Source organism: Felis catus, chromosome A3 (genome assembly GCF_018350175.1).
Source record: "Felis catus isolate Fca126 chromosome A3, F.catus_Fca126_mat1.0, whole genome shotgun sequence".
NCBI classification, from domain to species: Eukaryota; Metazoa; Chordata; class Mammalia; order Carnivora; family Felidae; genus Felis; species Felis catus.
In genome coordinates, this window is record NC_058370.1 from 41,277,135 (window position 1) to 41,300,977 (window position 23,843).

General features: G+C 39.7%; 1 protein-coding gene across 1 annotated transcript in view; it reads left to right on the forward strand.

Moving 5' to 3' along the window:
* The window catches only part of MACROD2 (mono-ADP ribosylhydrolase 2), a 2,026,389-nt gene that overhangs the window by 1,845,947 nt on the left and 156,599 nt on the right, over window positions 1–23,843 (forward strand). Inside the window, exon 9 of the mRNA XM_023251484.2 lies at window positions 11,928–12,009. Coding sequence (XP_023107252.2) covers window positions 11,928–12,009 — 82 coding nt within the window. The remainder of the gene's footprint in view (window positions 1–11,927; window positions 12,010–23,843) is intronic.

The window sequence follows — 23,843 nt, forward strand, 5'->3', positions numbered from 1 at the left end:
GTTGATATTTGACCAATTTGCTTCCTCTTTTCTTCTTGATTTGGGTTCTCCCAAAAGCAGACCCTGAGATAAGAATTAGTGCAGGTAGATTATTTGTGGGTGAAGGAGGGGTAAAGAAGGTGAACATAGGGCATGTAATCCAACCACCACCCTCATAAACCAAGCATTATTTCTCCAAGCATTAAGAAAACCATTAGGCACAGAAACGCAGATGCTTGGATGTTCTGTGGCTTACACTACTAAGACCTCCTAAGAGAACAAGGACAGAGCATCATAGTGCATGTCAATAACACCTCTCTAGACCACATGGACTCACTTTCTCTTTTATGGATTTGTTAAAATCCCTCTAAGCAACCCACCTCTTACATATAAGGAAATTGATTACTCTTTTTTTAATGTTTATTTATTTATTTTGAGAGAGCGAGAGAGCACAAGCAGGAGAGGGGCAGCAAGAGAGGGGAAGAGAGAATCCCAAGCAGGCTCCACGCTGTCAGCACAGAGCCCGACACAGGGCTTGAACTTAGGAACCGTGAGATCGTGACCTGAGCCGAAATCAAGAGTTGGACAGTTAACCAACTGAGCTACCCAGGTTTCCCAGAAATTGATTACTCTTGTATAAAAAGATACATCTAGCATCAGAAACAAGAAATACATCTACAGAAATGTGTCTCAGCTCTGAGCGACTTCAGCCACATTGAGACAGACCTTACCCTGACTTGTGGCTTTCATTGCACAGTTGCAATGGGCCCATGGGCCGAGTTTCCAGTCCTCAGAATAGAGGGCACAAAGAGCTTTGAGAGACTCATTTCCCAGGAGTGAGTGGCAGATGGAATCCCAATCTCAACAAATACGCTGTCACTTTATTTAGGACACATGTATCATTTATATTGACTTTGAATGCTCTTTTGAAACCAATCCTGGCCTCTTAACCATTGATCAGCCCAAGCACAGAATATGGTGGCTTCTCCACAAGAAGCTGATAGCAGACTTAGCTGTTGGGCAGACCTTAGCCTTCATGTGTGACTGTCATTTGCATCACTGAAAATGATGTACAAAGTGGGCGTGAAAAGAAGATCATTCAGATTGCCAAAAATAGAGGTCATAGGTCAAGTTTTCTAGGAAGCAAACTGAGAAGGATTTGCAAGCCAGAGGTTTATTAGCTCATGCTTTGAATCAATACCTGGCAGGGAGAAGGATGGAATGAGGGAAACAGGATTGAGAAGAGGGAGAAGTTGAACCCATCAGGAGCTCTGATGCTGAGAAGATGTATTTATCTGCTGGGTTGCCATGAAAAAGTTTCACAGATGAGGTAGCCTCAACAACAGAAATTTATTTTCTTATACTTCTGGGGGCTAGAAGTCTGAGATCAAAGTGTTAGCAGGGTCAATTTCTCCTTGGCTTATAGATGGCCATTTTGTACCTGTGTCCTCACATTTTCTTCCCTCTATATGTATTGGTGTCCTAATAACATATTTTTAAAAAATATTTATTCATTTTTGAGAGACAGAGCATGAGTGGGGGAGGGACAGAAAGCAGGGAGGACCGAGGATCTGAATGGAGCTCTGTGCTGACAGCAGGGAGCCTGATGCAGTGCGGGGCTCCACCTCATGAACTGTGAGATCATGACCTGAGCCAAAGTCAGAAGCTTAACTGACTGAGCCACCCGGGTGCCCCACTAATCACATCTTCTATGAGGACACCAGTCCTATTGGATTAGATCCCACCCAATGATCTCATTTTACCTTAATTACCTCTTTAAAGACTAACTCCAAATACAGTCATATTCTGAGGTCCTGAGGGTTAGGACTTCAATACATGGATGGGGTGGGGCCCAATTCAGCACATAACTTCAGAGTTGCATCAAATTGAGGGAAGTGGTCTCAGCCTTTGGCCTGTCGCATGAGTCAGTCATTGGATGCAGGCTGACTTCAGGAAGAGGGTCAACTCAGGTGAGGTGCTCTCTTTGGCAGAGAACAGTCCTCTGTCAGTATCTCCTCAGAGCTGTCAGCCACCAGCACCTCCAACAATGGGAAGAACGAGTGCTCTAGTCCTGAAAGGAAGGAGCAGATCTGAGCAGCACAGCGCAGCACAGCACTCTGTCCAATATGAAAAAGAAACCTGTTGTTTGTCTTCCATTGACATTTCCACCCAGTATCTCCCAAGATCATTTCTTTGGTTACAAAGTCGGAGCTTGCTATATTAGCATTTAGAACTGTAGGTCTTAAGCCTTGTGTGCCTGCATCTTTTCTTTGCTAAACATATGGAGCAGCTTCAAGGACCATGACAGATGTGTCATTTGCGAGGGTGTCCGTGTTGATCGATAGGAAGCAAACTTGGAAATTAACTTGTACAAATGAGCCCGAAGCTCAAATCAAAATAACTTCTGGTTTTTCAGATACATGGACATTTTTTTTCATGTAGAGTTGAAGAAAAGTCAAAAAGAGCAATTTATCAAACCAAAACAACAAGACTGAGTTGTGCTGCCACAGAGTAATGACAGATGAACTGAGTTTGCAGAAAGCCCCCCAAAATAAAAGATTTCTTTTATGCATGCAGAAGCAATTTCAAAATGCGAAAATGCCCTTTGAGTGTTTATGGATTATAAATGTTCTCCAACTCATCCAAAAGTCTCTGGGAACATGAGAGCAAAATCTTCCCATTCTGTAATTTGGAGATTGAACAACTAGCTTCTGTGGTGGAAGGCACAAATATGAACATGCTTAATATATCTTCAAGAACCTGAAGAATGATATTCAGTGGCATTTGACAAGGATATTAAAATATCAGGGCATAGACTTCTATAGGCTCTTGTGAAATCTTCTTTATTACTGCAGCTCAACTCTTCCCTTTCTCTGGCTGATATGGTCAGACAAAAAAAAATAGCTCTTTTCTATATAATATAGGCCATTTTTGTAAATATTTCTTTTAAGACAGGATTCCCCAGCAAAGTTGTAACTGGAATAAAATGGCTTTCAGCATAACAGTCAGAAAAAGTGCCTCCAGTGTTCCCCTATCTGGATCATACTTTTCCTTGATCTGTTTGAAAAGTTCAGGGTAGAAATAAAGGACTCACCAAGTGAACAGTGATTATATCAATAGGCCAGCAGTTTGCTAGGTATTCCAGGTACCTTATGAATAAGGACTTTATCAATAAATAACCAATGTTTATGGAACATTTACTATATGTCAGACTCTTTGCCAGGCACTTCAGATCAAATATCTCATGTGGTCATTAAAGCCAACTGTAGCAGGTAGGATTCTAAGAGTCTCCCAAGATTCCAACGTCTGGTGTACATGCCTTCTCCCAGTTACTCAAACAACCACCTAGGTACTGCCGTGAAGGGATTTTGCAGATGTCATTAAGGTCCCCAAACAGCTGGCCTTAATATAGGGAGACTCCAGGTGGGCCTGACCTAATTACAGAAATTCTCTAAATCTGGTCAGATATGAAGGAAGTCAGAGATTCAAAATCAAGAAGGATTTGATACACTTTTGCTGGTTTGAAAGTGGAGGTGGACGTCTGGCAAGTAATGCGGTGGCCTCCAGGAGCTGAGAGTGATCCCCAGCCAACAGCCAAGGAGTACATGGGAACCTCAGTCCTACAACTGCAAGGAACTGAATTTCTGGCAAAAACAAAGATGAACTTGGCAGTGGATTTCTCTCCATAGCCTCCAGACAAGAATTCAGTCCAGCTAACACCTTGATTTTACCTTTATGATACCCTGCTCAGAGAACCCAGTTACACCATGCCAGTTATACCAAATCTTTGACCTATAGAACCATAAGCTAATAAGCAGGGGTTGCCGTAGGCCACAGAGTTTGTGCTAATTTGTTATGCAGCAGTGGAAAACTAATATACCAACATCCTCAAGGTCAACATTTCCATTTTAGAGATAAGGAGACTGAAGCTTAGAAAGGTTAAGTGGCCTGCTCAAAGTCATGTCCAGATTGGAATATAGGCATCTAGTTACATGGAGGTGATTGGGTGTGAGAGGAAGAAGCTTCACATATGTCCCCGACAGCTACTCCTTTGTGTGCAAATCTTGTCCATTCTTCTCCCCTTGACTACCCCTGTGAATAGATGGGGTAGTTATTCCCTGGATTAAGTCAAAGAGATTTTTGTAGATGTAATCAAGGCATTTAATCAGTTGTGTTCATTACAAGGGAAAATGACCTGGTTGGCTCACCTAATTAGGTGGACTCTAAAAGACTTCAGAGTCTGGAGATGGAGAAACTCATAGAGACACACTCTTGCTGGCCTGAAGAAAGAAAGCATCCAGGTCCTCAACTGCCTTTCAGGGCCCCCTGGTGGTGGCCTGTAGAAGCTACAGGCTGTCCCTGGTTGACAGCTAGAAAGAAAACAGGGACCTCAGTCCAACCAACATAAGTAACTAAATTCTTCTAGCAACCTGAGTGAGCTTGCAAGGAGGCCCCAGCCTCAGGTAAGAAGTACAGTGCAGCTAACACCTTGATTATAGCTTTTGAGACCCTGAGCAGAGGACCCAACACCATTGGGCCCAGACTTTTGACCTACCTGCAGAAGCCATGGGACAATGAAATTTGTTGCTTTCAGCCACTAAGGTTGTAGAGATTTGTTATGCAGCAACAGAGAACTAATACACTGGGAGAAGGACCGGTTGGTCTCCTTTATTCCACCTGTTGTAGGAGGGGCTGCCAGCACCCAGACATCCCAACTTCTTGTTTTTGTTCTTTAGTTAATCTGTAGTGACCTTGTCCCTTTGTTACTCCATTTAACCTCGATTTACTCATAGCACCAAGCATGCTCCAGTCGTCCTGGTCTTCTACCTCCCTCAAAACCTGTCCTTCTACAACTTTGATGCTTAATCCCTGAAATTTCATTCACTTGTTAGCAGCAGCCATATTTGGTGAAGATACCCCAATATCCAAGCTAGTGCATGGTGAGGCTGCTAGATTATCTTTCAGGAAGGCTGAGACTTCACCCCCATTGCCCATCAGGCTGCATTTACACTGGATAACCGTCCATCAGTTCTTAGTTAGAGTGGTATTTGCATGTACACCAAATATTTAAATGTTTGTCATTTGTCACTGGGGAAGAAAATTACATTCATCAGACTCCATTCATTTTCCCAGTCTCACTGAACACAGGATAATCTTGGCTGTGTCAGCTGCCCTAAGACTGGTAGCCGTGAAAAATGGAGGTCAGCTGTAGATACTCCAAACCTGTTCACTGTGTAACCCTCTTCAGGGGCAGTGGACATGATGCTGAAAAAATTTAATAGAACTCATGTTATCATGTTTATGGGGCATAAACCCCCCCACTGTGGATTAATGGCTATCTTGGTGTAAGAAATACATCTTTACTCCTAGACGCCTTGATGGGTGAACTACAGTTGGCATCGGTGGAAATATAGAGAGAGATTGCCTTTAGAAGGTCAGCTTTTAAAGGACTTTTTTGACCTCAAAGTCAATGAAAATAGATTTTTGATTGTTGACCAAGACAACTGTAACAGAAAACTTTCAACCTTTAAAAAGATTCTTATTGAAGTATAACATACAGAAAAGTACCCAGATCCTAAATGCACTGCTTGATGAATTTCCACAAACCGAATACATCCATGGAACCAGCACCCAGATCAAAAACCCAGCATCCCAGGTACTCCCCTTGGTCTGTTTTCACCAACCTTCTTCCCAGAGTAATTGCTATATTAACTTCTAACACCATGGATGATTTTGACTATTTCTCTAGCATTTTTGAACTTTATAGAACTAGAATCATCCAGTGTGTCCCCTTTCTTTCTGGATTATTTTACTCAATGTTCTGTTTGTTTATAAGATTTTGTGTATTTGAAAACTTCCCATTCTCATTCCTTTCTAATATCCCACTGCATGGGTAGATCACAACTATTTATCCATTCTACCATTTTAGGCATTTAAGTAGCTTCGAATTTGAAGATATTACAATTAGTGCTGCTACAAATATTGTGATATGTGTCCTTTTGTGAAGATATATACATATTCTTCTGGATATTTACCTAAGAGTAAAATTGGATGGTAAAATAGGATAGCACAAATTCAGCTAATTTAGTGGATACTGCCAAATAATTTTCCAAAGTGGTTGCACCAATTTTTACTCCCAAAAGCAGTACAGGAAAGTACTTGTTAATTCACATTTCTGCCAACACCTGGTATTGTCTTTTCACTTAAAAAAAAAGCCCTTCTAATTTTTAATATATTGCAATTTACAGGCTTCATCATTGTTTCTATTCTGAAACTAACAAACATCAGCACTGAGTTCAAAAGGCATTGTGCTCAGCATAGTATCATTGGATAAGATGACAGTTGGTGACAAATGCCTTGTACCCTTTATATAGCTCCTTTCTTCTTTGCAAAAGCACTCAGGCTTCTCTATAATTCTGTTCTCTGGTCTTCTGGCAAACATAAAGGAAAGTCTGTCTCTCAAAAAAAGTTATTTTTTTGATTCTGGAACTAAAAACCCTCGAAAAATATCTGCCATGGACTTAATTTTAGTCGGGTCTATTTGCCTAAACATGTACTCTGCAAATATTTACAAAACTCCTATTATGCATCAGGACATACACTATGCACAGGTAATACAAAACTGAGCACCACCAACTTGTCATAGGGTTCTGGTTTAAGGCAGAATGAGGACTGCATTAAGTTGTTAATTCCTAAAAATATAAATGTTGCCCCATGTATTATTTACAATTATGTTGTAGCCTGAGGACCCATCTGAGTTTCCTGACAACTTGTTCATAAAAGAACAAAATATGTGTGAGTCATTTCAAGTACACAGAGTTGCTTTAACTACAAAAGTGTCTGGGTACATTTTAGTAAGCTCACCAGGAAGATGGACTAGAACCAATCAGAGTTCATCTAGAGGGAAGTAATTGGAATTTGAGTAGCCTTGACAGGTTATACACCTCCAAAAAGGAACACTATTTATTTTTTTGCCCTTCATTGTGTTCCTGTACATGTTATTCAACGAAATGTTATTAAAGATTACATCAGTTGGGGTTTAATTGGAGAAGCAGAACCTTATGAGTGATACGGAATACAGGATTTATTATAGGGATTAGATCTTATACAATTGTGGGTGTAAATTTCAAGGGGATAGTTGACTGAGCAGAGCAAAGCCCTTACCCAGTACCCATGAGAGGAGCTGGTGAAAGGAGTCTGTGGAAGGCTATTGCCTCTGCATCCGACCAGGCCTGGAGTGTGTCAGCAGGGCAGGTGGTCAAGAGACAGGTCAAAAGTGATGAAGAGGAGGGGCACCTGGGTCGCTCAGTCTGTTAACTGTCCAACTTCAGCTCAGGTCATGATCTCATGATTCATGAGGTTCAGCCCTGCGTCGGGCTCTGTGCTGACAGCTCAGAGCCTGGAGCCTGCTTTGGATTCTGTGTCTGCTTCTCTCTCTGCCCCTCCACTGCTCATGTTCTCCTTCTGTCTCTCAAAAATAAATGTTAAAAAAAAAAGTGATGAACAGGAAAGCTGGATGCAAAGTGGGGAAGAACAAGGTCAAAGTAGAAACCATACGAGCAAACTGGAACCACACAATCTGCCACATGCATCTGTCTCCCTGGATGGAACGCCAAAGCCGCAAAGCCCTACAGAAGGAGCTGGTGCCCTTGAAGCAGAGTTACATGCGTGCCTGGCCTAGACCGAGAGAACCTGAGTTGGGAGAAAGAGCAGGAGCTGAAGAAGCTGTGAGCCCAGCTGCCACCCAACACCAGCTGATGAGCAGCAGTGCACCCCACCTGCCTGGAGTCCTCCAGCTACCCGCCCAGTACCATGGCTGCAGCTCCACTTCTGCCCTCAAAATCTCATGGAAATTTCTCTGTGGCCAACGCTAACATCGAACCATTCAGAGAAGCGTTATTCCAGCTTAGCTAAATTGACATAGTACAAAATTACCACAGGGATAGGCTATGAATGAGATATTAAAAAGAAAAAAAGAGGGGTGCCTGGGTGGCTAAGTTAGTTAAGTGTCCGACTCTTGCTTTTGGCTCAGGTCATGATCTCGCGGTTGAGAGTTTGAGCCCGTGACTGACTGTGCACTGACAGTGCCATGGAGTCTGCTTGGGATTTCTCTCTCCCTCCCTCTCTGACTCTCCTCCGCTCTCTCTCTCTTGCACTCTCTCTCCCTCTCTCTCATGCAAAATAAATAAACATTAAAAAAAAAAAACTTTTGAAAGAAAGAAAGAAACTATAGATGTTATTTAGTTCAATTCTTTCTTCATAAGACGTGAAAGCCGGGTCCCAGAGAGATAATAGCTTGTCCAATGTCACAGAGCTAGTGACAGGCTTAGAAACTCAGTCCTGTGTATCTCCATCGGGGTGATACCACAGAAAGAACATTGGATGTCAAGTTAAGATGCCTCAGATTTTGCCACTAATTATTTGACCTTGACAAAAAAAGCACCTGGATTCAAGTTTTCTCATGAGAAAATGGCACATGGGTGAGTCCCAAGAAATTGGAGGTGCTCAGCTAATATCTCTTAAATAGATGAATAAATATAGTCTCTCAAGAACAACTGTTTTACAAAATTGTTCTATTGCCCAATATAAAAGACAGATTGAAAATATGCTCCTGAGCCTCAATATCAATAGTGAGGCATTCTTATATATTCTCATGTAATTTATCTGGGGCTAGAATGGATCACCCAGCTCATTCCCCTTTGTGCAAGTCAGATTTCTAACCTCTCAGCCATGTACCAGTTAGACTTTCTATATTCTTCTTGTTACCCCATTGTGGCTTCTACTTGATCTTGATCCATTTGGTCTGAGCCTTTCAAGACAGATCCAGTACTACACAGCTATAAAAGCAAGAATCCAAACAATTGGCAATAGGAAGAAACCAGAATATCAGATTTCTGGCTATGTATTTCTCTTTTGTTCATAAATCTACAATTTGGGCAGAGTTTAGCAGGAACAACCAATCTCTGCTCCATGGGGCATCACCTGGGGTAGGTCAAAAACTAGGAGGTGAAGTCATTGAGAAGCTACTCACTTTTAGGTAGGATTATTGGCTAGAACTTGTACACATGGACTCTCCATGTGGTCTGTCTGCTTCCTCATAGCATGAAGATTGGGTACAAGAGCAATCATCCCAAAAGGACCAGGCAGAAATTGTATCACCTCTTATGACATAGACTTGGAAGTCATATAGTATTTCTGTCACATAGTATTTCTGCAATCATAGATTCAAGAGGAGGAAATATAGATCCCATTCTCAATGAAAGGAGTATTAGCATTACATTTTAAGAGAGTACGAGCAATGGGATATCTTATTGCATGCCATCTTGGAAAAACAACCTGTCATAAGCAGTGATCAATATCCACTCTGAGTTTATAAACACAGAGCTCGTCAACTAACAGAGCTCTTTTCCAGCAATCACCCCAGACAATAAGTTTATGTACACATATGTAAGTACATGCGTATATGCATACATAACAAGTACTTGGTAGGTGAGGGTTAATTCTTGTATTCAACTTACTTCCAAGATATTTTCAGTGTTATGCCTCAGGGTAAGGGCAGGGAAATGGGCCACTCAATTAGTTTAAAATAAAAGTACTTTTCCCCCATCATCCATCTACTCTTTGGGAAAATAAATCAGGCCGCTGAAATTTGGACATACCATTTCCATGGTAACAAAACCTAAAATGCTAAAAGGTGGATTATAATCCTTTGCAATATTTAAGAAATCTGCATTTAGTTTCTGTGGTGGTTAAAAGTTCCCTTGACAGAAATGAATAGCATTACCACCACTAACCCTTCCCCATGCAAACGCACACACAGAAAACAAACACACACATACAAACAAGCAACAGGAGGGTTAAAAAAAATCCATAATTCATATTGAGTATACAAAAATAGGGAGAAATGAGTAAAAATGAGACTTTCCAGTTTGGTCTCCTTAGATCTGCTTTGAATCAAGTTTTCTTGTTTTGATTTTGATCTCAGTTAGGTGGCTTTAGAAAGAATCTGACCATCTGAAGCCTGGTGAAAAGTCAACTGTGATAAGTGTGGAAGTAAGGATAATTATGGCATTTGAGAACCACAAGCAGTTCAATACAGCTAGAGAGTAGAGTATGTCTAACACAGAGTCTTATTTTTGGTATTAGGACTTTCAATTATAAAACTTCTCAAATATACCAAAAAGTATAGAAAATAATATGATATCTATGTACCTGCCCCCATAGTTTAATAGCTACTACCCATGTGCCATATTTTTCTCAAGTCTCTTTCCTGAAATTCATGTGTGACATTTCTAAGAATGTTTCTCTATATCAGTGCTTTTCAATGAATCCCTACACTGTTATATCTTTGTGCTTTAAAAATGTGTATAAATGGTATCATAGAGAATGTTTTTTGTAACTCATTTCTATTGCTCAACATTATGATTCTTATCTTTAGCTATAGGGCATAAACACACCAGAAGGAGAGCATAGACAAGCATTCAGTTTTGCACAGACAGCTAATCATTTATTCAACTCAATTTACATTTCACCCGAAGAGTGAGTTGATGGTGATGGTTGTTGCATTTGTAGAAAATGTTAATGATATGCAGACAGGACTGGACACCAGAAACTCAAGTGAATACAGTAAAAAGAAAATAAGGTTTATTTGCAGCCCAGTCCTTCCATTTCTGAATGCCAGATGCTTTCTCTTACAATCCATCCTATGGGCAGGAATTACTGGGGCTGCGTGGTATTTAGTGATTACAGCATAGAAGTCCAGCAACTGCCCAGCAGGCTGCCCAAATGGACTTGTGCAGGGATCAGGGAGCCACGTCTCTGAGCTTCCAACAGGAAACCCTAACCATTCCTTGTGTCCTAGCCCTCCCTACCGACCTACCCCTGTAGATCTTCTGTCCCGCTGGGAACTTTGGACTTGCCTAGGGTTGACTCTGTACCACACAGACTGGGAGAGCTGAAGGGCTAGGGGGATGACATCCATGTGGGTTCATTCATGTCCTGCCCTGTGCACACCCCACCTTTATTCCCCATTGCCATGAGAAATGCCTCCCTTGATGTTCTACTCAATTACCAGTTGTAGTTTGATAGATCGAGTAATTTTTAACTTTTCGTAGACTCTTAAAATAAAGGATCGAAAGGGGTGTTTATTTTCAAGACACGAAATTGAGTCACTGATTTAATATCAGATATACGTGAGCTATTAGATGTACCCCATCTCTCTTCTGTTTACCATACTATTCTCTGAATGTCTCAAACACCTTATGTATAGAAGCCCTCTCAAAACAGAAAGAAGAGATTGTACACATGTTTTACTCTTGAGGTGGCATTTACTTAGTCAGCAATATATACCAGATTAAAGTTATATTGACCTCACGTCACTGTCAACTAATTATGTTTTACTTCTGTTGCATTTCTGAGAATGTTAAGCTGAAAGCAAATTAAACTGCAAGAAGCTTTATAGGCCATGTTCAAATACTAACAGGTTTGATAAACATATTTGTCTAAGAAGGGTAGGACAAAGAGCTCTTTGTTTACTGACATATTTGATTGTCATTCTGCTATACCTCTCGTATGGTTGTTTTATAGGACATAAAGTCTAGGTATCCTGTCAGAATCTCCGATCTTATTTATAGCTTGCTGCAAAGTGGCTTATTGTCATTTATTATTTCTTATTTGATTTATATAACATCTTTCCGCCAAAGAGCCCATGGGCTTATTCACATAAAGAGTACACACACACACACACACACACACACACACACAAATACACACTTGAACTTCACTCAATACTGTCATATAGTTAGCAGTATAGCACCAAGAATCTGCAGGAGGCTTTTCCATTTGTTTCTTTTTGTCACTGTTGTTCCAAGACCATGTTGTGGAATATTTCTCATATCCCAGGGTCACCATATTATCTTTCACTTTGAATATTTATTGTTTGCCTCTAGGTGGACCGGATCATCTTCTGTGTCTTCTTAGAAGTTGACTTTAAAATCTACAGAAAGAAAATGGGCGAGTTTTTCCCTGCAGGTGAGTAAAGTGATTTGTTTTCTTTGGAATTGAGGATGGGAGTGGAGGCATCAGTTATATTTCTATTTCACTTCTTATCTTAAAGAAATGTTGCAGATGTGGTCTCCATACACCAGTAACCCCTGGCAACTTGTGTCATAATTTTCAAGACCTCACGGGAGATCTAAGCCCTTGACCCCTCTGTCCCAGGAGGCCATGGTGTTGTATTGGGGAAGTCAGTTCATATTTTGAGTCTCAGTTTCTCACATCAAAAATGAGGGACTGGACAAAGTGACTTCTAAAGACTCTTTCTCTGGCCCTAAATTTCATGATCTGTGATTTGTTCCCCACAAATGTAAATTGTCCAAGCCTGTGCCTACATCCACCATGTTAAACACCTTTGCTGGAAATTGTGAGGAACCCATTTATATTTGTAGCCAGAATTCAAAGAGTTCCTGCACTTTCTCCCTATTCCCCCCAATTTCCTTGGCCCAAATTGTAATGAAGATAGCAGCACATCCTGGGGCAATCTGAGAAATGCGGTCATTCACATTATTTCACATTTCTTTTGAGAATGTAGACAAAATCTCAGTTATTAAAGAACCTTGATTGCATCAATTGAATGTGTCATTAGATTTGGTTGGATTGGTTATTTTGAATATTTCCCCCTCATTGTTCCTCTTCCAGCCTTGTTTATTACCTTGTTATTTTGTGGGTGCCGTTAAAGTCACAGTGCTCAAGGTGCTTTCCTCAGCCATGGTAAAAATGGCTTCCAGGAAGCAAGCCACTGTGAGTGTTGTTGATGCCTACTTTTGAGGTGTCTGTGCCCATGTGAGGTGGCTTTCCAGGTACCCGGTGACTCTAGCAGGTAGGAGGGAGGGAATGGTGCACATTCACCTCTCTGGCAGTCAGAGCCATCCGGTAAAGGGGAGGCCCTGCCCGAAGATCAGAGCAGGATGCAGGTAGCCATCAAGAACAGCTACAGAAAACTGCTGGAGATGTTCAACTCTGTGCTAATATTCAAGGTGGACTAAGTTCTTCTGGGTGATTTGAAGTCCTTCTCTCTAGTTTTGTAACTGAAAGGTGAATCTGCTAAGTATATTTAATTGGAGCCTTTAATTACAGTATTTTCCAAATTAAAACATACTGTAAATTCAGAAAGACTCCCCATGGGATGAAGGAGAGGACTGTGATGGTGGCCTTTTTTTTCTCCTTCTCCTTTATCCTTTTATCACTTTTAAAAAAATTTTTAAGTGACTCAGTAATTTACAGCATGTAAAGCACATAGTAACTATTTAATAAGTAGTTGTTAGTATGAGCTAAATTTAATAAATTCTTCTCCCCATAATATGACGGCTTTTTTTTCTGTTTTAATCTCCTTGTTTCATCATTTCTCTTTATTTCCTTTATAAACACAGTGAGTTGATTGTGCATGAATTTCTGTACTTTTAAGTATTCTTTGTGTGTGTGTACTTTTAAGTATTCTTAAAAGAAAATATTCATTCATGAAAAAATGTGACTTGCCATTGTGTGTGAGGCAAATATTCTCATGTCTTGTCAACATCACAGCATATTTTTTAAGCTTTCATCAATTTTGGACTTCTTGAGTGTTTAGAATTATGACATAATATTCATTTCCATGTCTTCTAAAATAAACCTTGTTTTCACTCTAACATATGATAAAAAATAATTGCATGTGTATGGTCGACTGATATTAAAACAAACCTATCCGTCAGCAAGTATTTCCAGTGATGAAAAGCCAAAAATCATACTATACGTTTTTTTAAATGGGACAGTTTTAGTGGTCTAGAATGTATTACTAATTATGTAAATAAATTATTATTTGAAAAACTGCTATTCTAAATAAATGCAACATGCATCTTAGTACTTGAGAAAATGAAATAATAAAATCATCTTCAGTTTCACATCAATACTTTAAATTATAGCATGCTCATGAAATTATTTCCAGTGCATATTTATTATAAGGAGTGTATTTTTAAACTAACTGTCAAAATCCCCTCAAAATTGTTAAGTATTTCCACAATGCTGAAGCATCAGCCATTTGCAAATTTTGAATATGCAATATGAAGTAAACGTGGCTTCTAATGGAATGTGTGACTGCTAATATATATGATATACATTATCTGTCCATAATTTGAATTTATGGTTAATTCATAACCATACCATCTTTGACTGGAATCTGATTTTTCTGGTTTGTCACATATTCCCCCTAGACTGACTTATTCAGACTATCTCTAACTAGTCTTCTTAACACTTCCCAATGCAATAATGATAATAGTTTAGAAAAAAAAATGTCATTTTATATGAAACTAAATCTCTGTGTTTTGGGGTACAATAATCCTGTGTCCTTATGTATCATAATCAGGAATTTGAGGCAAAATGTATAAGAAAACAATACAAGTGAGACTAGAAAAGATCACATTAAATGTACAACACATACAAAACTACTACCTAATATTAATGATAAGAATATTAGTTAACATTTATGGATTGCTTTCTCTCAGCCACACACATGGGCTAAGTCAGGTAATCTTCATGCTCACTCTAAGAAAGTAGGCACTATATTAACCCTACTTTTTTATGTGGAAAATGATGTGTACCTGAGAAAATGAAGAAATACAGCGAGGAAACAGCAGAACTCTATTTCAAAATTCAGAGTGGCATCTGTCATTGCACAAGTGATAATAGGTTCGTTTCCTCAGAGCATCTCCAGACCAGGATGGGTTTGACTTCTAGGATGCATTTGGATCAGTGAGAAAGTCTCATTCCTAATTTCATCTGCTGCCCGTAATTATTCAAAGCTGCCATGCTTCTCTTTCTTCTGATACCTATAAATGTCCTCATGGAAACTTTCTAATATGAGTCAAATTGGTACTTGATTACGGATCTCAAAATCAAATTCCATCCAGATCAGCTTGGCAGTGTGGTGCTTTGACCTGCAGAGGAGTAGGAGAGTGGTCACTGGAAAGCCAAAAGGCCTTATACATGACCACAGGGGAAGATGGAAAGGTGCTTCCTATCATTTGCTAGAGCTTCTGTGACATAGTATGATGGACTGGAGGGCTCAAAAGATTGCAATTTATTTTTTCACATTTCTAGAGGCTAGCAGTGCAGGATCTAGGTGTCAGCAGAATTGCTTTCTTCTGAGGCCACTCTTCTTGGCTTGTAGATGGTCACCTTTCCTCAGTGTCTTCATCATGTCTTTCCTCTGTGTGTGCCTGCTTCCTAATCCCCCTCTCCTTGTTAGGACACCAGTCACATGGGATTAGTGCCCACCCTAATAACCTCATTTTAATTTGATCACCTTTTTAAAAACCCTATGTCCTGGATGCCTGGGTGGCTCAGTTGGTTAAGCTGCTCTCAATGTCGGCTCACATCATGATCTCATGGTTCATGAGTTCTAGCCCTATGTGGGGCTCTGCTTGAGATTCTCTCTCCCTCTCTCTGCCCCTCCCCTGCTTGCGCACTCTCTCTCTCTTTCAAAATAAATAAATAAGTAAAAACATAGGGAAAAAAAGACCCTATCTCCTAATATAGTCACATTCTGAGGTACTGGAAGTTAGGACTCCAACAAAATATCTTGGGGGACGCAACTTGAACCCTAAGAGAGCCCATCATAGAAAGGCAGTAGAAACAGCAAATGAAAGAAACCAGCAACAATTTTTTTTTCACAGCAGTTTTATATCTTGCTGTGAGTGAAGCACATTTGACTTTTTCCTTTAGATGTGTTATTTGGAAGTCTAGTGTGGCAGCTTTATGGAATTACCATATGCTTTGGTTGCAAATAATTTCTAGTTACAGTACACCATTAGATGGCCTACAGCAAATAATATTTGTACTATTCAACTCAGAGATCTCTTTGTTCTTTACATAAAAGGTTTGTATTTTTCGGTATGCAGGATTTATTGTGTTTATTTTTCATAGATTTGGAATACAGAGGTCAATTTTTTTATTAGAATATGAGTTCCAACAGAGGACTTGGGAATATTAATTTTCCTCATAATAACAATGTCAAATTTACAGTTTGGAACTGTATCAAAGAAACCTGACGTTGGAAGCAAAAAATGCCATGGTCAAGCCCCTCCCCCACTTTAAAGAAAGCCTACATTTGTTTACATCAGTGGTTCTCAACTCTATTCTTCAGGAAGGAGTATTTTTCCAAAACTATTTTTAAGTTATATCCTCTGACAAATAAGCATGATATTTTTTAAAATTTTACCTGAATTTACTCTTTAAAACCTAAGAAGAGAAAGTATCCACATGACCTCTTCATCATCCCCTCTTCTCACAGATTTTATAAACTTTTCTCATTCAACAGTATTCACTATCCTTCTGTCCATCAATCAACAAATAATTTATTATACACCTACTATTGTCAAAGGCTTTGGTCACTGCTGCATTTCAGATATAGTTCTTAGGGCACCTGTGTAGCTCAGTCAGTTGAGCGCCTGACTTTGGCTCAGGTCATGATCTCGCAGTGTGTGAGTTCGAGCCCCACATCAGGCTCTGTGCTGGCAGCTTGGAGTCTGGAACCTGCTTCAGGTTCTGTGTCTCCTTCTCTCTCTGCCCCTCCTCTACTCACACTCTCTTTCTCTTTCAAAAATAAATAAACATTTAAAAATTAAAAAACAAATTTTTTAAAGATATAGTTCTTAAGGGTGCCTGAGTAGCTCAGTCAGTTAAGCGTCCAACTCTTGGTTTCAGCTCAGGTCGTAATCTCACGGTTTGTGGGATTGAGCCCTGCGTCAGGCTCAGTGCTGACAGCATGAAGCCTGCTGGGGACTCTCTCTCCTCTCTCTCTGCCCCGCCCCTCTCTCTTTCTCAAAATAAATAAACATTTTTTAAAAAGATATAGTTCTTATAATATGCCTGAGAGGCCAGTATTACACAGAACAGTTGGAAAACAATATTAGCAAATAATCAAGTATAGCATTGGTATGCTCAAAGTACCCAGGAAATCAGAGTCAAATGTGTATGAGAACCAGGGTGGTTGTAGCAAGTTTCATAAAGAATGTGTCACTTGATGGGGCGCCTGGGTGGCTCTGTCAGTTAAGCGTTGGACTTCAGCTTAAGCTTTGAGTTCAAATGGTTTGTGAGTTCAAGCCCCACATCAGGTTCTCAGCTGTCAGTGCAGAGCCCACTTCAGACCCTCTGGCCCCCCCTCGCTGCACCCCCCCCCCCGCTCACACTCTCTGTCTTTCAAAAATAAATAAACATTAAAAAAAAAGAATGTGTCATCTGAAAGATGAGCAGGAGCAGAGAAGTGATGCCAAGTACTGTGTAAGTGACACGGAGGAAGAAGGGCAGTTCAGATAGAATTTGGGAAATGAGTAGGATGCTTATCTCCAATTTGTGAATCCCTGACGGAAAAATGTTGATACTCATCACCATGTAATAAGCAGTCATACATTAATTGTATGACTTTGTGCATGTCGTTTAACCTTTTTATACTTCAGCTTTACAGCAAACGCAGTAATGGGCCAAATCCAAATAGAATAAATAATAATGTAAATGAATGTTTAGAGAGGTGTCTAGACCAAGCATCATAAAATTTTAAATACCCATGTTTCTTATTACAACTTTAAAAGGAGGTATTTTCATTATTGTGGCCATCTTAATTAAAATGGCTATAACCTCTTATTGCAAAGTAGTACAGATTTACAGTAAAAATAGATAATCAAAAAGAAGATACAAACCATCGAGAATGAATTACCTTTCATTGTTTATCCTGTAAGAAGCCCCCTGTAAAATGGAAAATGCAATCAGAATTGCAGTCTTATCATTTGCTGTGTATCATGTAACAAATCTTGATTTTTTTAGGTCATTTTATATTCTTCCGTAACATAATTTTAATGGACCCAGTGTTTACCCAAAACCATACTGTTGAACCATGCAATTATTTTTGCAAATATTTCCCTATTCGTTTATAAATAACACAGAAAAACAGCTTCATAGATAAATATTGGCATACATCCACAATTTTTTAAAAAGACTTTTCTAGAAGTTGAATTACTTTTTCAAAATGCATCCAAAGTCAAGACACTTTTCATACAAATAGTCAAATTGGCCACAGTGCTTATAGCACTATGGGTCAGTGTCATATATGGAACAACTGAAGGGGTCTTCACTTCCAGAGTCGCAAATGTCAAGGTCTATACCTCGCATTAAGCACCTTGAGTGATCAGGGTGCCAGCGTAGTGGGGTTCTTACTGTATCCTTACATGGTGGAAAGAGAGAGCTCTCTGGGGTCCCCTACATAAGGGCACTAATCCCATTCATGAGGGCTCCACCTTTTTGACCTAATTACCTCCTGAAGCCCCTACTCCTAATATCATCATATTGGGAGTTAGGATTTCAACAGATGAATTTTGTAGGAAACACAAATTCAGCCCATTGCACTGAGTTTACATTCCCATGAGCAGTATGTGAGAGTTTACTTTTCCCCTGCTCTTCCCAATTGGGCACATTCTCATCTTTTGATGTTATCACTTTTATACATGAAATAAAGTAATTAATGGGTAACAACATGTATTTCTCTTATTTCTAGTATGGCTTATCCTTTCTTTCAGTTATTTATTATATCTCCCAATTTTTTATGCAAAACTGCTAGTCATCTCTTTTGTACATTTTTATTGAGTATTTCATCTTTTTTATTGGTCTGTAATTTGTATAGTAAGGTTCTTAGCTCTTTAAAATATATGTTGCAAAAATTTCGTCATTTGTGTTTGTGATATTATTCTTGTATAACCGAATCAACGAAGAAAGGTGGAAAGACAAAAGAAAGGTGGGAAAAAAAGAAAGAATGAAAGAAAGGAAAAAAGAAGGGAGGGAGAAAGAGTAGTTGGAAGAAAGGAATAAAAGTAAAAAAGAAAAAAGAGTGAAGTTGGAAACTAAAAAATTCAAAAATTACTTTTATTTTTATGCCTGTGTACTTGATCCCATAAGAAATCATTTTGTTTTATTTTATTATTTATTTTTTCTTTAATTTTCTTTTTTTTTTTCTTTTTGAAAGCGAGGGAGAGAGTGAGCACATGAATGTGCAGGGAGAGTCAGAGGGAGCGAGAGAATCTTAAGCAGACTCTATGCCCAGCTTGGAGCACGACATGGGGCTCGATCTCACAACCTTGAGATCATGATCTGAACCAAAACCAAAAGTCGGACGCTTAACTGACTGAGCCACCTGGGTGGCCCAGAAAGCATTTTATTTCTAAACAGGATTATTATTCTTAGTTCTACTCCTCAGACTGCTTTCGTTAAAGCAGTATGCTTCCTAATTTACAGGGTACGGTAGGAAGAAAAGTGCCTTTTCTGCAAAGATGCCTTAAACCCCAGAACCTGTGAATATGTTGGGTCACATTACAAAGCGGAAATAAGATTGCAAATGAGAGATTACGGTTGCTAATTAACTGACCTAAAGGTGGGGATGTTATCCTGTGTTACCTGGGTGGACTTAATACAATCACAAGGGTCCCTAAAAACAGAAGAGGGAGTCAGGAGAGAAACAGTGGGAGACATGGTTGTGGACCAGTGTCCAGAAAGATGTGCATCACTGGCTTTGAAGATAGAAAAGAGGGGCCACAAGCTGAGGAATGTAGCCTCCAGTAGTCAAAAAGGCAAGGAAACAGATTCTCCCCCAAGAGCCTCAGAAAGGAGTGCAGGCCTGCCATCATCTTGATGCCCATTGAGATCCATATCAAACTTCGAACGTGTGAAGCTGTAAGATAACAAATTCATGCTGTTTTAAGCCATTAAATGTGTGGAAGTTCGTTACAGCAGCCCTAGTAAACTAACTCACCAGTTGAAGAAGCACACACACAAAAACTGCTTTACCCAGTCTGATTTGTACATTTTTCCCCAAATGGTACATTTGTTGTATAGAAAGAAAAAAAAACTACAAAGTGAAGAATTCAGAAATTTCTTTAATTATAAATATTTATGGTGACTTGGCACATTTGTGCACATTTGTACACTTTTAATGCGTGGATTCCATTGATGTTTAGAATTATACAAGACATGTTCTCTGTAACGTGACATAAATGAGTTGACTGCCTTCTTAGGAATTGGGTGCTAGCCATTTCCACTTGATGGGCCTCAAAAGCTACAAATGCATTTCGCCTTCAATGAAAATCCAGTGAAGTGTTGCTGTAACCAAGCAACCTGAATGCAAGAACAAGCAGCAGGCGTAGACTGAAAGCGATCTGTCCCTTCAAAAGAGGGGAATGTTCAGTGTGTGTAGCAAATGCTTAGGAATAACAGAACAAATAAAGACCTGGGGACACGAACCCTGACTAAGCAGAGTTTGATCTTATTAGGAGGTTCTGATAAAACAAAGACAAGACAAAATGCTGCTTGGAGAAGGGAGATGCTGTAGGCATCTTTACAGAGAGACCCTTCAAACATTTTTGCTTCCGAAAGCAAGGTGCTTCTGAAAGACCCTTCAAACATTTTGGGTTGACTGGTTTCTGTTCTTTAGGTGAAAACTTCCAGGCATATGCAGGGGGAGAAAAAATCCTTTAGAGGTATATGAATGAAAGAATTCCTAATAAGGCACAGAGATAAGAATAAAGATAAAAATAACAATAAAGTAAATGAAATCCTCCAACCTTTATTCTTTACCTATGGCCCTAACTTGTACTCTCAGCTACAGGTTTTTGAAGGTTTCACCTTCAATTGCTGTGCACTCTATATCCAGAGCAATTAGTGATTTCCAATACCCTGCTACAACTGTCACTGTTGAGGTTATCGGGAATTCTTTGATGGGTCCAGCATGGTTACTGAAACCAGTGCATATTTGATCACGTGGCTCCACATGAGCCTTTGCAGCCCTTATCTTACTTGACTGCTCAGCCTTTTACTGACCATTCTGTCTTCTACTTCTCTTCCTGCCAGCCCTTTCTGGTATACTCATCTGTGCACAGCCCATCTCCAGCTGGCATCTCCAGGCATCTCCAACTCAACACATCTAAAACCAAATTCAGAATCCTTCCCTTCAACTCAGCCCTTCTCCTAAATCCTCTATCTCAGTAACTGGTGCCATTACATGCCATGATGGCCAAGCCGGAAGCAGCAGAACCATGCAGTTTTTAAGCAGTGCCTTTTATTTATTGATATATTTATTAACTAATGATATTTGAGTGCTCCTCTTGACCAAGGACCAGTTGGAGGGTGGGGGAGGAACAACCTTTGGCTTATTCCTTTTTTAATTTCTCTAAGTCCTATCAATTGCCTTGCAGAAAGTAAGTTTAGCAATTTCTTAGATTTTGTGGGTTCAGGTTTTCCATTTAATGGAAGAGCTCTACTTTGCAAGGATGTCCCCTTTATCAGCCATTCTTTGCTTGGCATTTCTACTTTGTCAAGTTTCACAAGAAGTCATGAGCATACCCACATCTTCCATACTTTGTGAGAATCCTGGAAAGCTTGGAGCACTTTATTTTGGCTAATAATATTTCTTCTCTCTGCAAATGCAAATTGCTCCTAGAAGCCCTTAGTAATAAAATATTTAAAAGATAAGGCATACAGAAGAAGCTTGTGTTAAGAAATTAAGCCTTAAGAGAGAGGACTTAGGAGCACATGAAATAAAAACCGCAACAAGATCGTCATAATTGTTCTGCTTGACAGACCGACCTGCACATTTGTGTGGATGCCCCTGAAATTTTGACATGAGAATTTCAGGTGCCTGTCCTTTTTTTTCCCCTGGGAGTGAAGAGACTGTCTTAATAGCCTATAAGGTAACTTTCTTCTTCATAGGACACTTTTTTTTCCATACAACTTACAGGCCTCTTTAAAACAAGATTCCGCCACATACGTGTCACTTATCCAACCTTAGGATCCTGGCCATGGGCCATGAGAACTGTGCCATCCAGCTGCAGGGTAAATGGGTGGTTTCAAGCATAGAAGGAACTATATATCTTATGAAGAGAATAACTTGTCCTCAGTTCCAGCAACCGTATGGTGTGGGCACTCCTCACCAGCATGAGTGTTGGCTAGACATCACTAGTTGGTTCAACTTGGATATCCAAAAAGTGGGATATCTACTGTTTTTGAAAGCTTTTTTTTCCTCCAGCTCATAAATATCAGTCCTTTGACCAATGGTTCTTCAGCTGCAGCTTGCATGAGCATCACCTGGAGGGCTTATTAGAAGAGTGTTAGGCCCCTCCCCCAAGCTTCTGCTGGAATAGATCTTTAGTGGAACCTGAGAATTTGCATTTCTAACAAGTTCCCAGGTGATAATGGTGCTGCTGGCCCAGAGATCACACTTTAGACTAAAGTTCTGTGAGAGTATCTGTAATCTGTTTTGATTCCTTATTTTCCAAAAGACTGCACTAGTTATGGGAACACTAGTGATAAAGAAGTAAGACCAATCTCAGGTCATTGCAAAATCCATGGTATACTCTGCTTTTCAACAAACTCTAGCTTCCATTCAAGAAGGTGAAGTAGATATTACAGACTTGAAAGAGGTTAGACACTTCCTCCTGAAATTTACAAAGCTAACTGTTACTGAAAACTGGTTATTCATGGGACACCAGTGGGCTTTCACACTCATTTTTTATCAAAAGAAGAACTTTAGTCAGATTTGTACTTTTGGTGCAGAACTCAACAGGGTAATCTGACAGAGAGGGGTGCAGTGAATAAAGACAGCATCCATTATGAAATTAACATCAAAGAGGTCCCTTAAGATGGAATGGAGCCTTAGCCCCTGGGCCATTTCTGCCAAGGAAAGGAAGCAGTGTTTCTGGAATTGGCATTTCTGAACACACAGAACCATACCATCTGATAGATTGCTCTCAATTTTAAAATGGTATTTGTATCACTTTGGCTAAGAACCTTTTATTTGATTTGTGTCCTCTAACAAAGAAGCATGATGCTTGAAGAACTGTTAAAAGGGCAGCGTCTCCGTGCCCATGCTCCATCAGTCCCGTAACTGCTTCCAAATTTTGAATGGCATGCCTCATCTCCATAGGCTTATCCTCTTCTTTCACATATTGCTTTTTTGTTCCCTGGTTGTAGTAGAAAAAAATTCTTGCTAGAAATATGCTGCATAAATATGGCTCAAGTGAGTACATTTTATAGAATAATGTTGAACTAAAGTGGATTTCATTAATAAGTAACAGCACATTAGATGCTTTGTAGACCAAAAGTACTCTGTGCCAGATTTTAATATAAATGACACCAAAATATTAAAGCATGGATTTTGTAGTGTATTAGTAAACTTCTCTTGTGTCAAAAAAAAAAAATTCTCTCTCAAAAGCTGGTGTGTCATTTTCTGCTTAAAGTTGGTTAGTCACCCTGTAATTTTCAGGATAGAATTTAAATTCTTCAACCTGAGGTATTAGGATTCTCCAGAGAAACAAAACTAATAGTGGATATAGGTTTAGATACAAATATAGATGTAGGTATAAATTTATTATAAGGAATTGGCTCATGCAATTATGGAGGCTGCCAGATCCTAAGACCTGCAGTCAGCAAGCTAGAGACACAAGAGAGCTGATGGCATAGTTCTAGTGGGAGTCTGAGACCTGAGACCCAAGAGAGCCAATGATGGTGTTTCAATCCAGATGCTTGCAGGCTTTGAGACCCAGGCAGAGCCAGTGTTTTACGCTGAGTCCAAAGTCAGGAAAAACCCTATGTCCCCACACAAATGCAGTCTGGCAGTAGTTTCCTCTTCCTTGTGGGAGTGTAAGCCTTACACTTACTGGATGAAGCCCAACCACGTTACCGGGGCTATCTGTTTTACTCAGTCTACCAACCAATTCAAATGTTCATCTCATTCAGAAATTTCATTCGGACACACCTAGGGTCAAGTCTGACATGTGTCTGGGCACTCCATGGTCCAG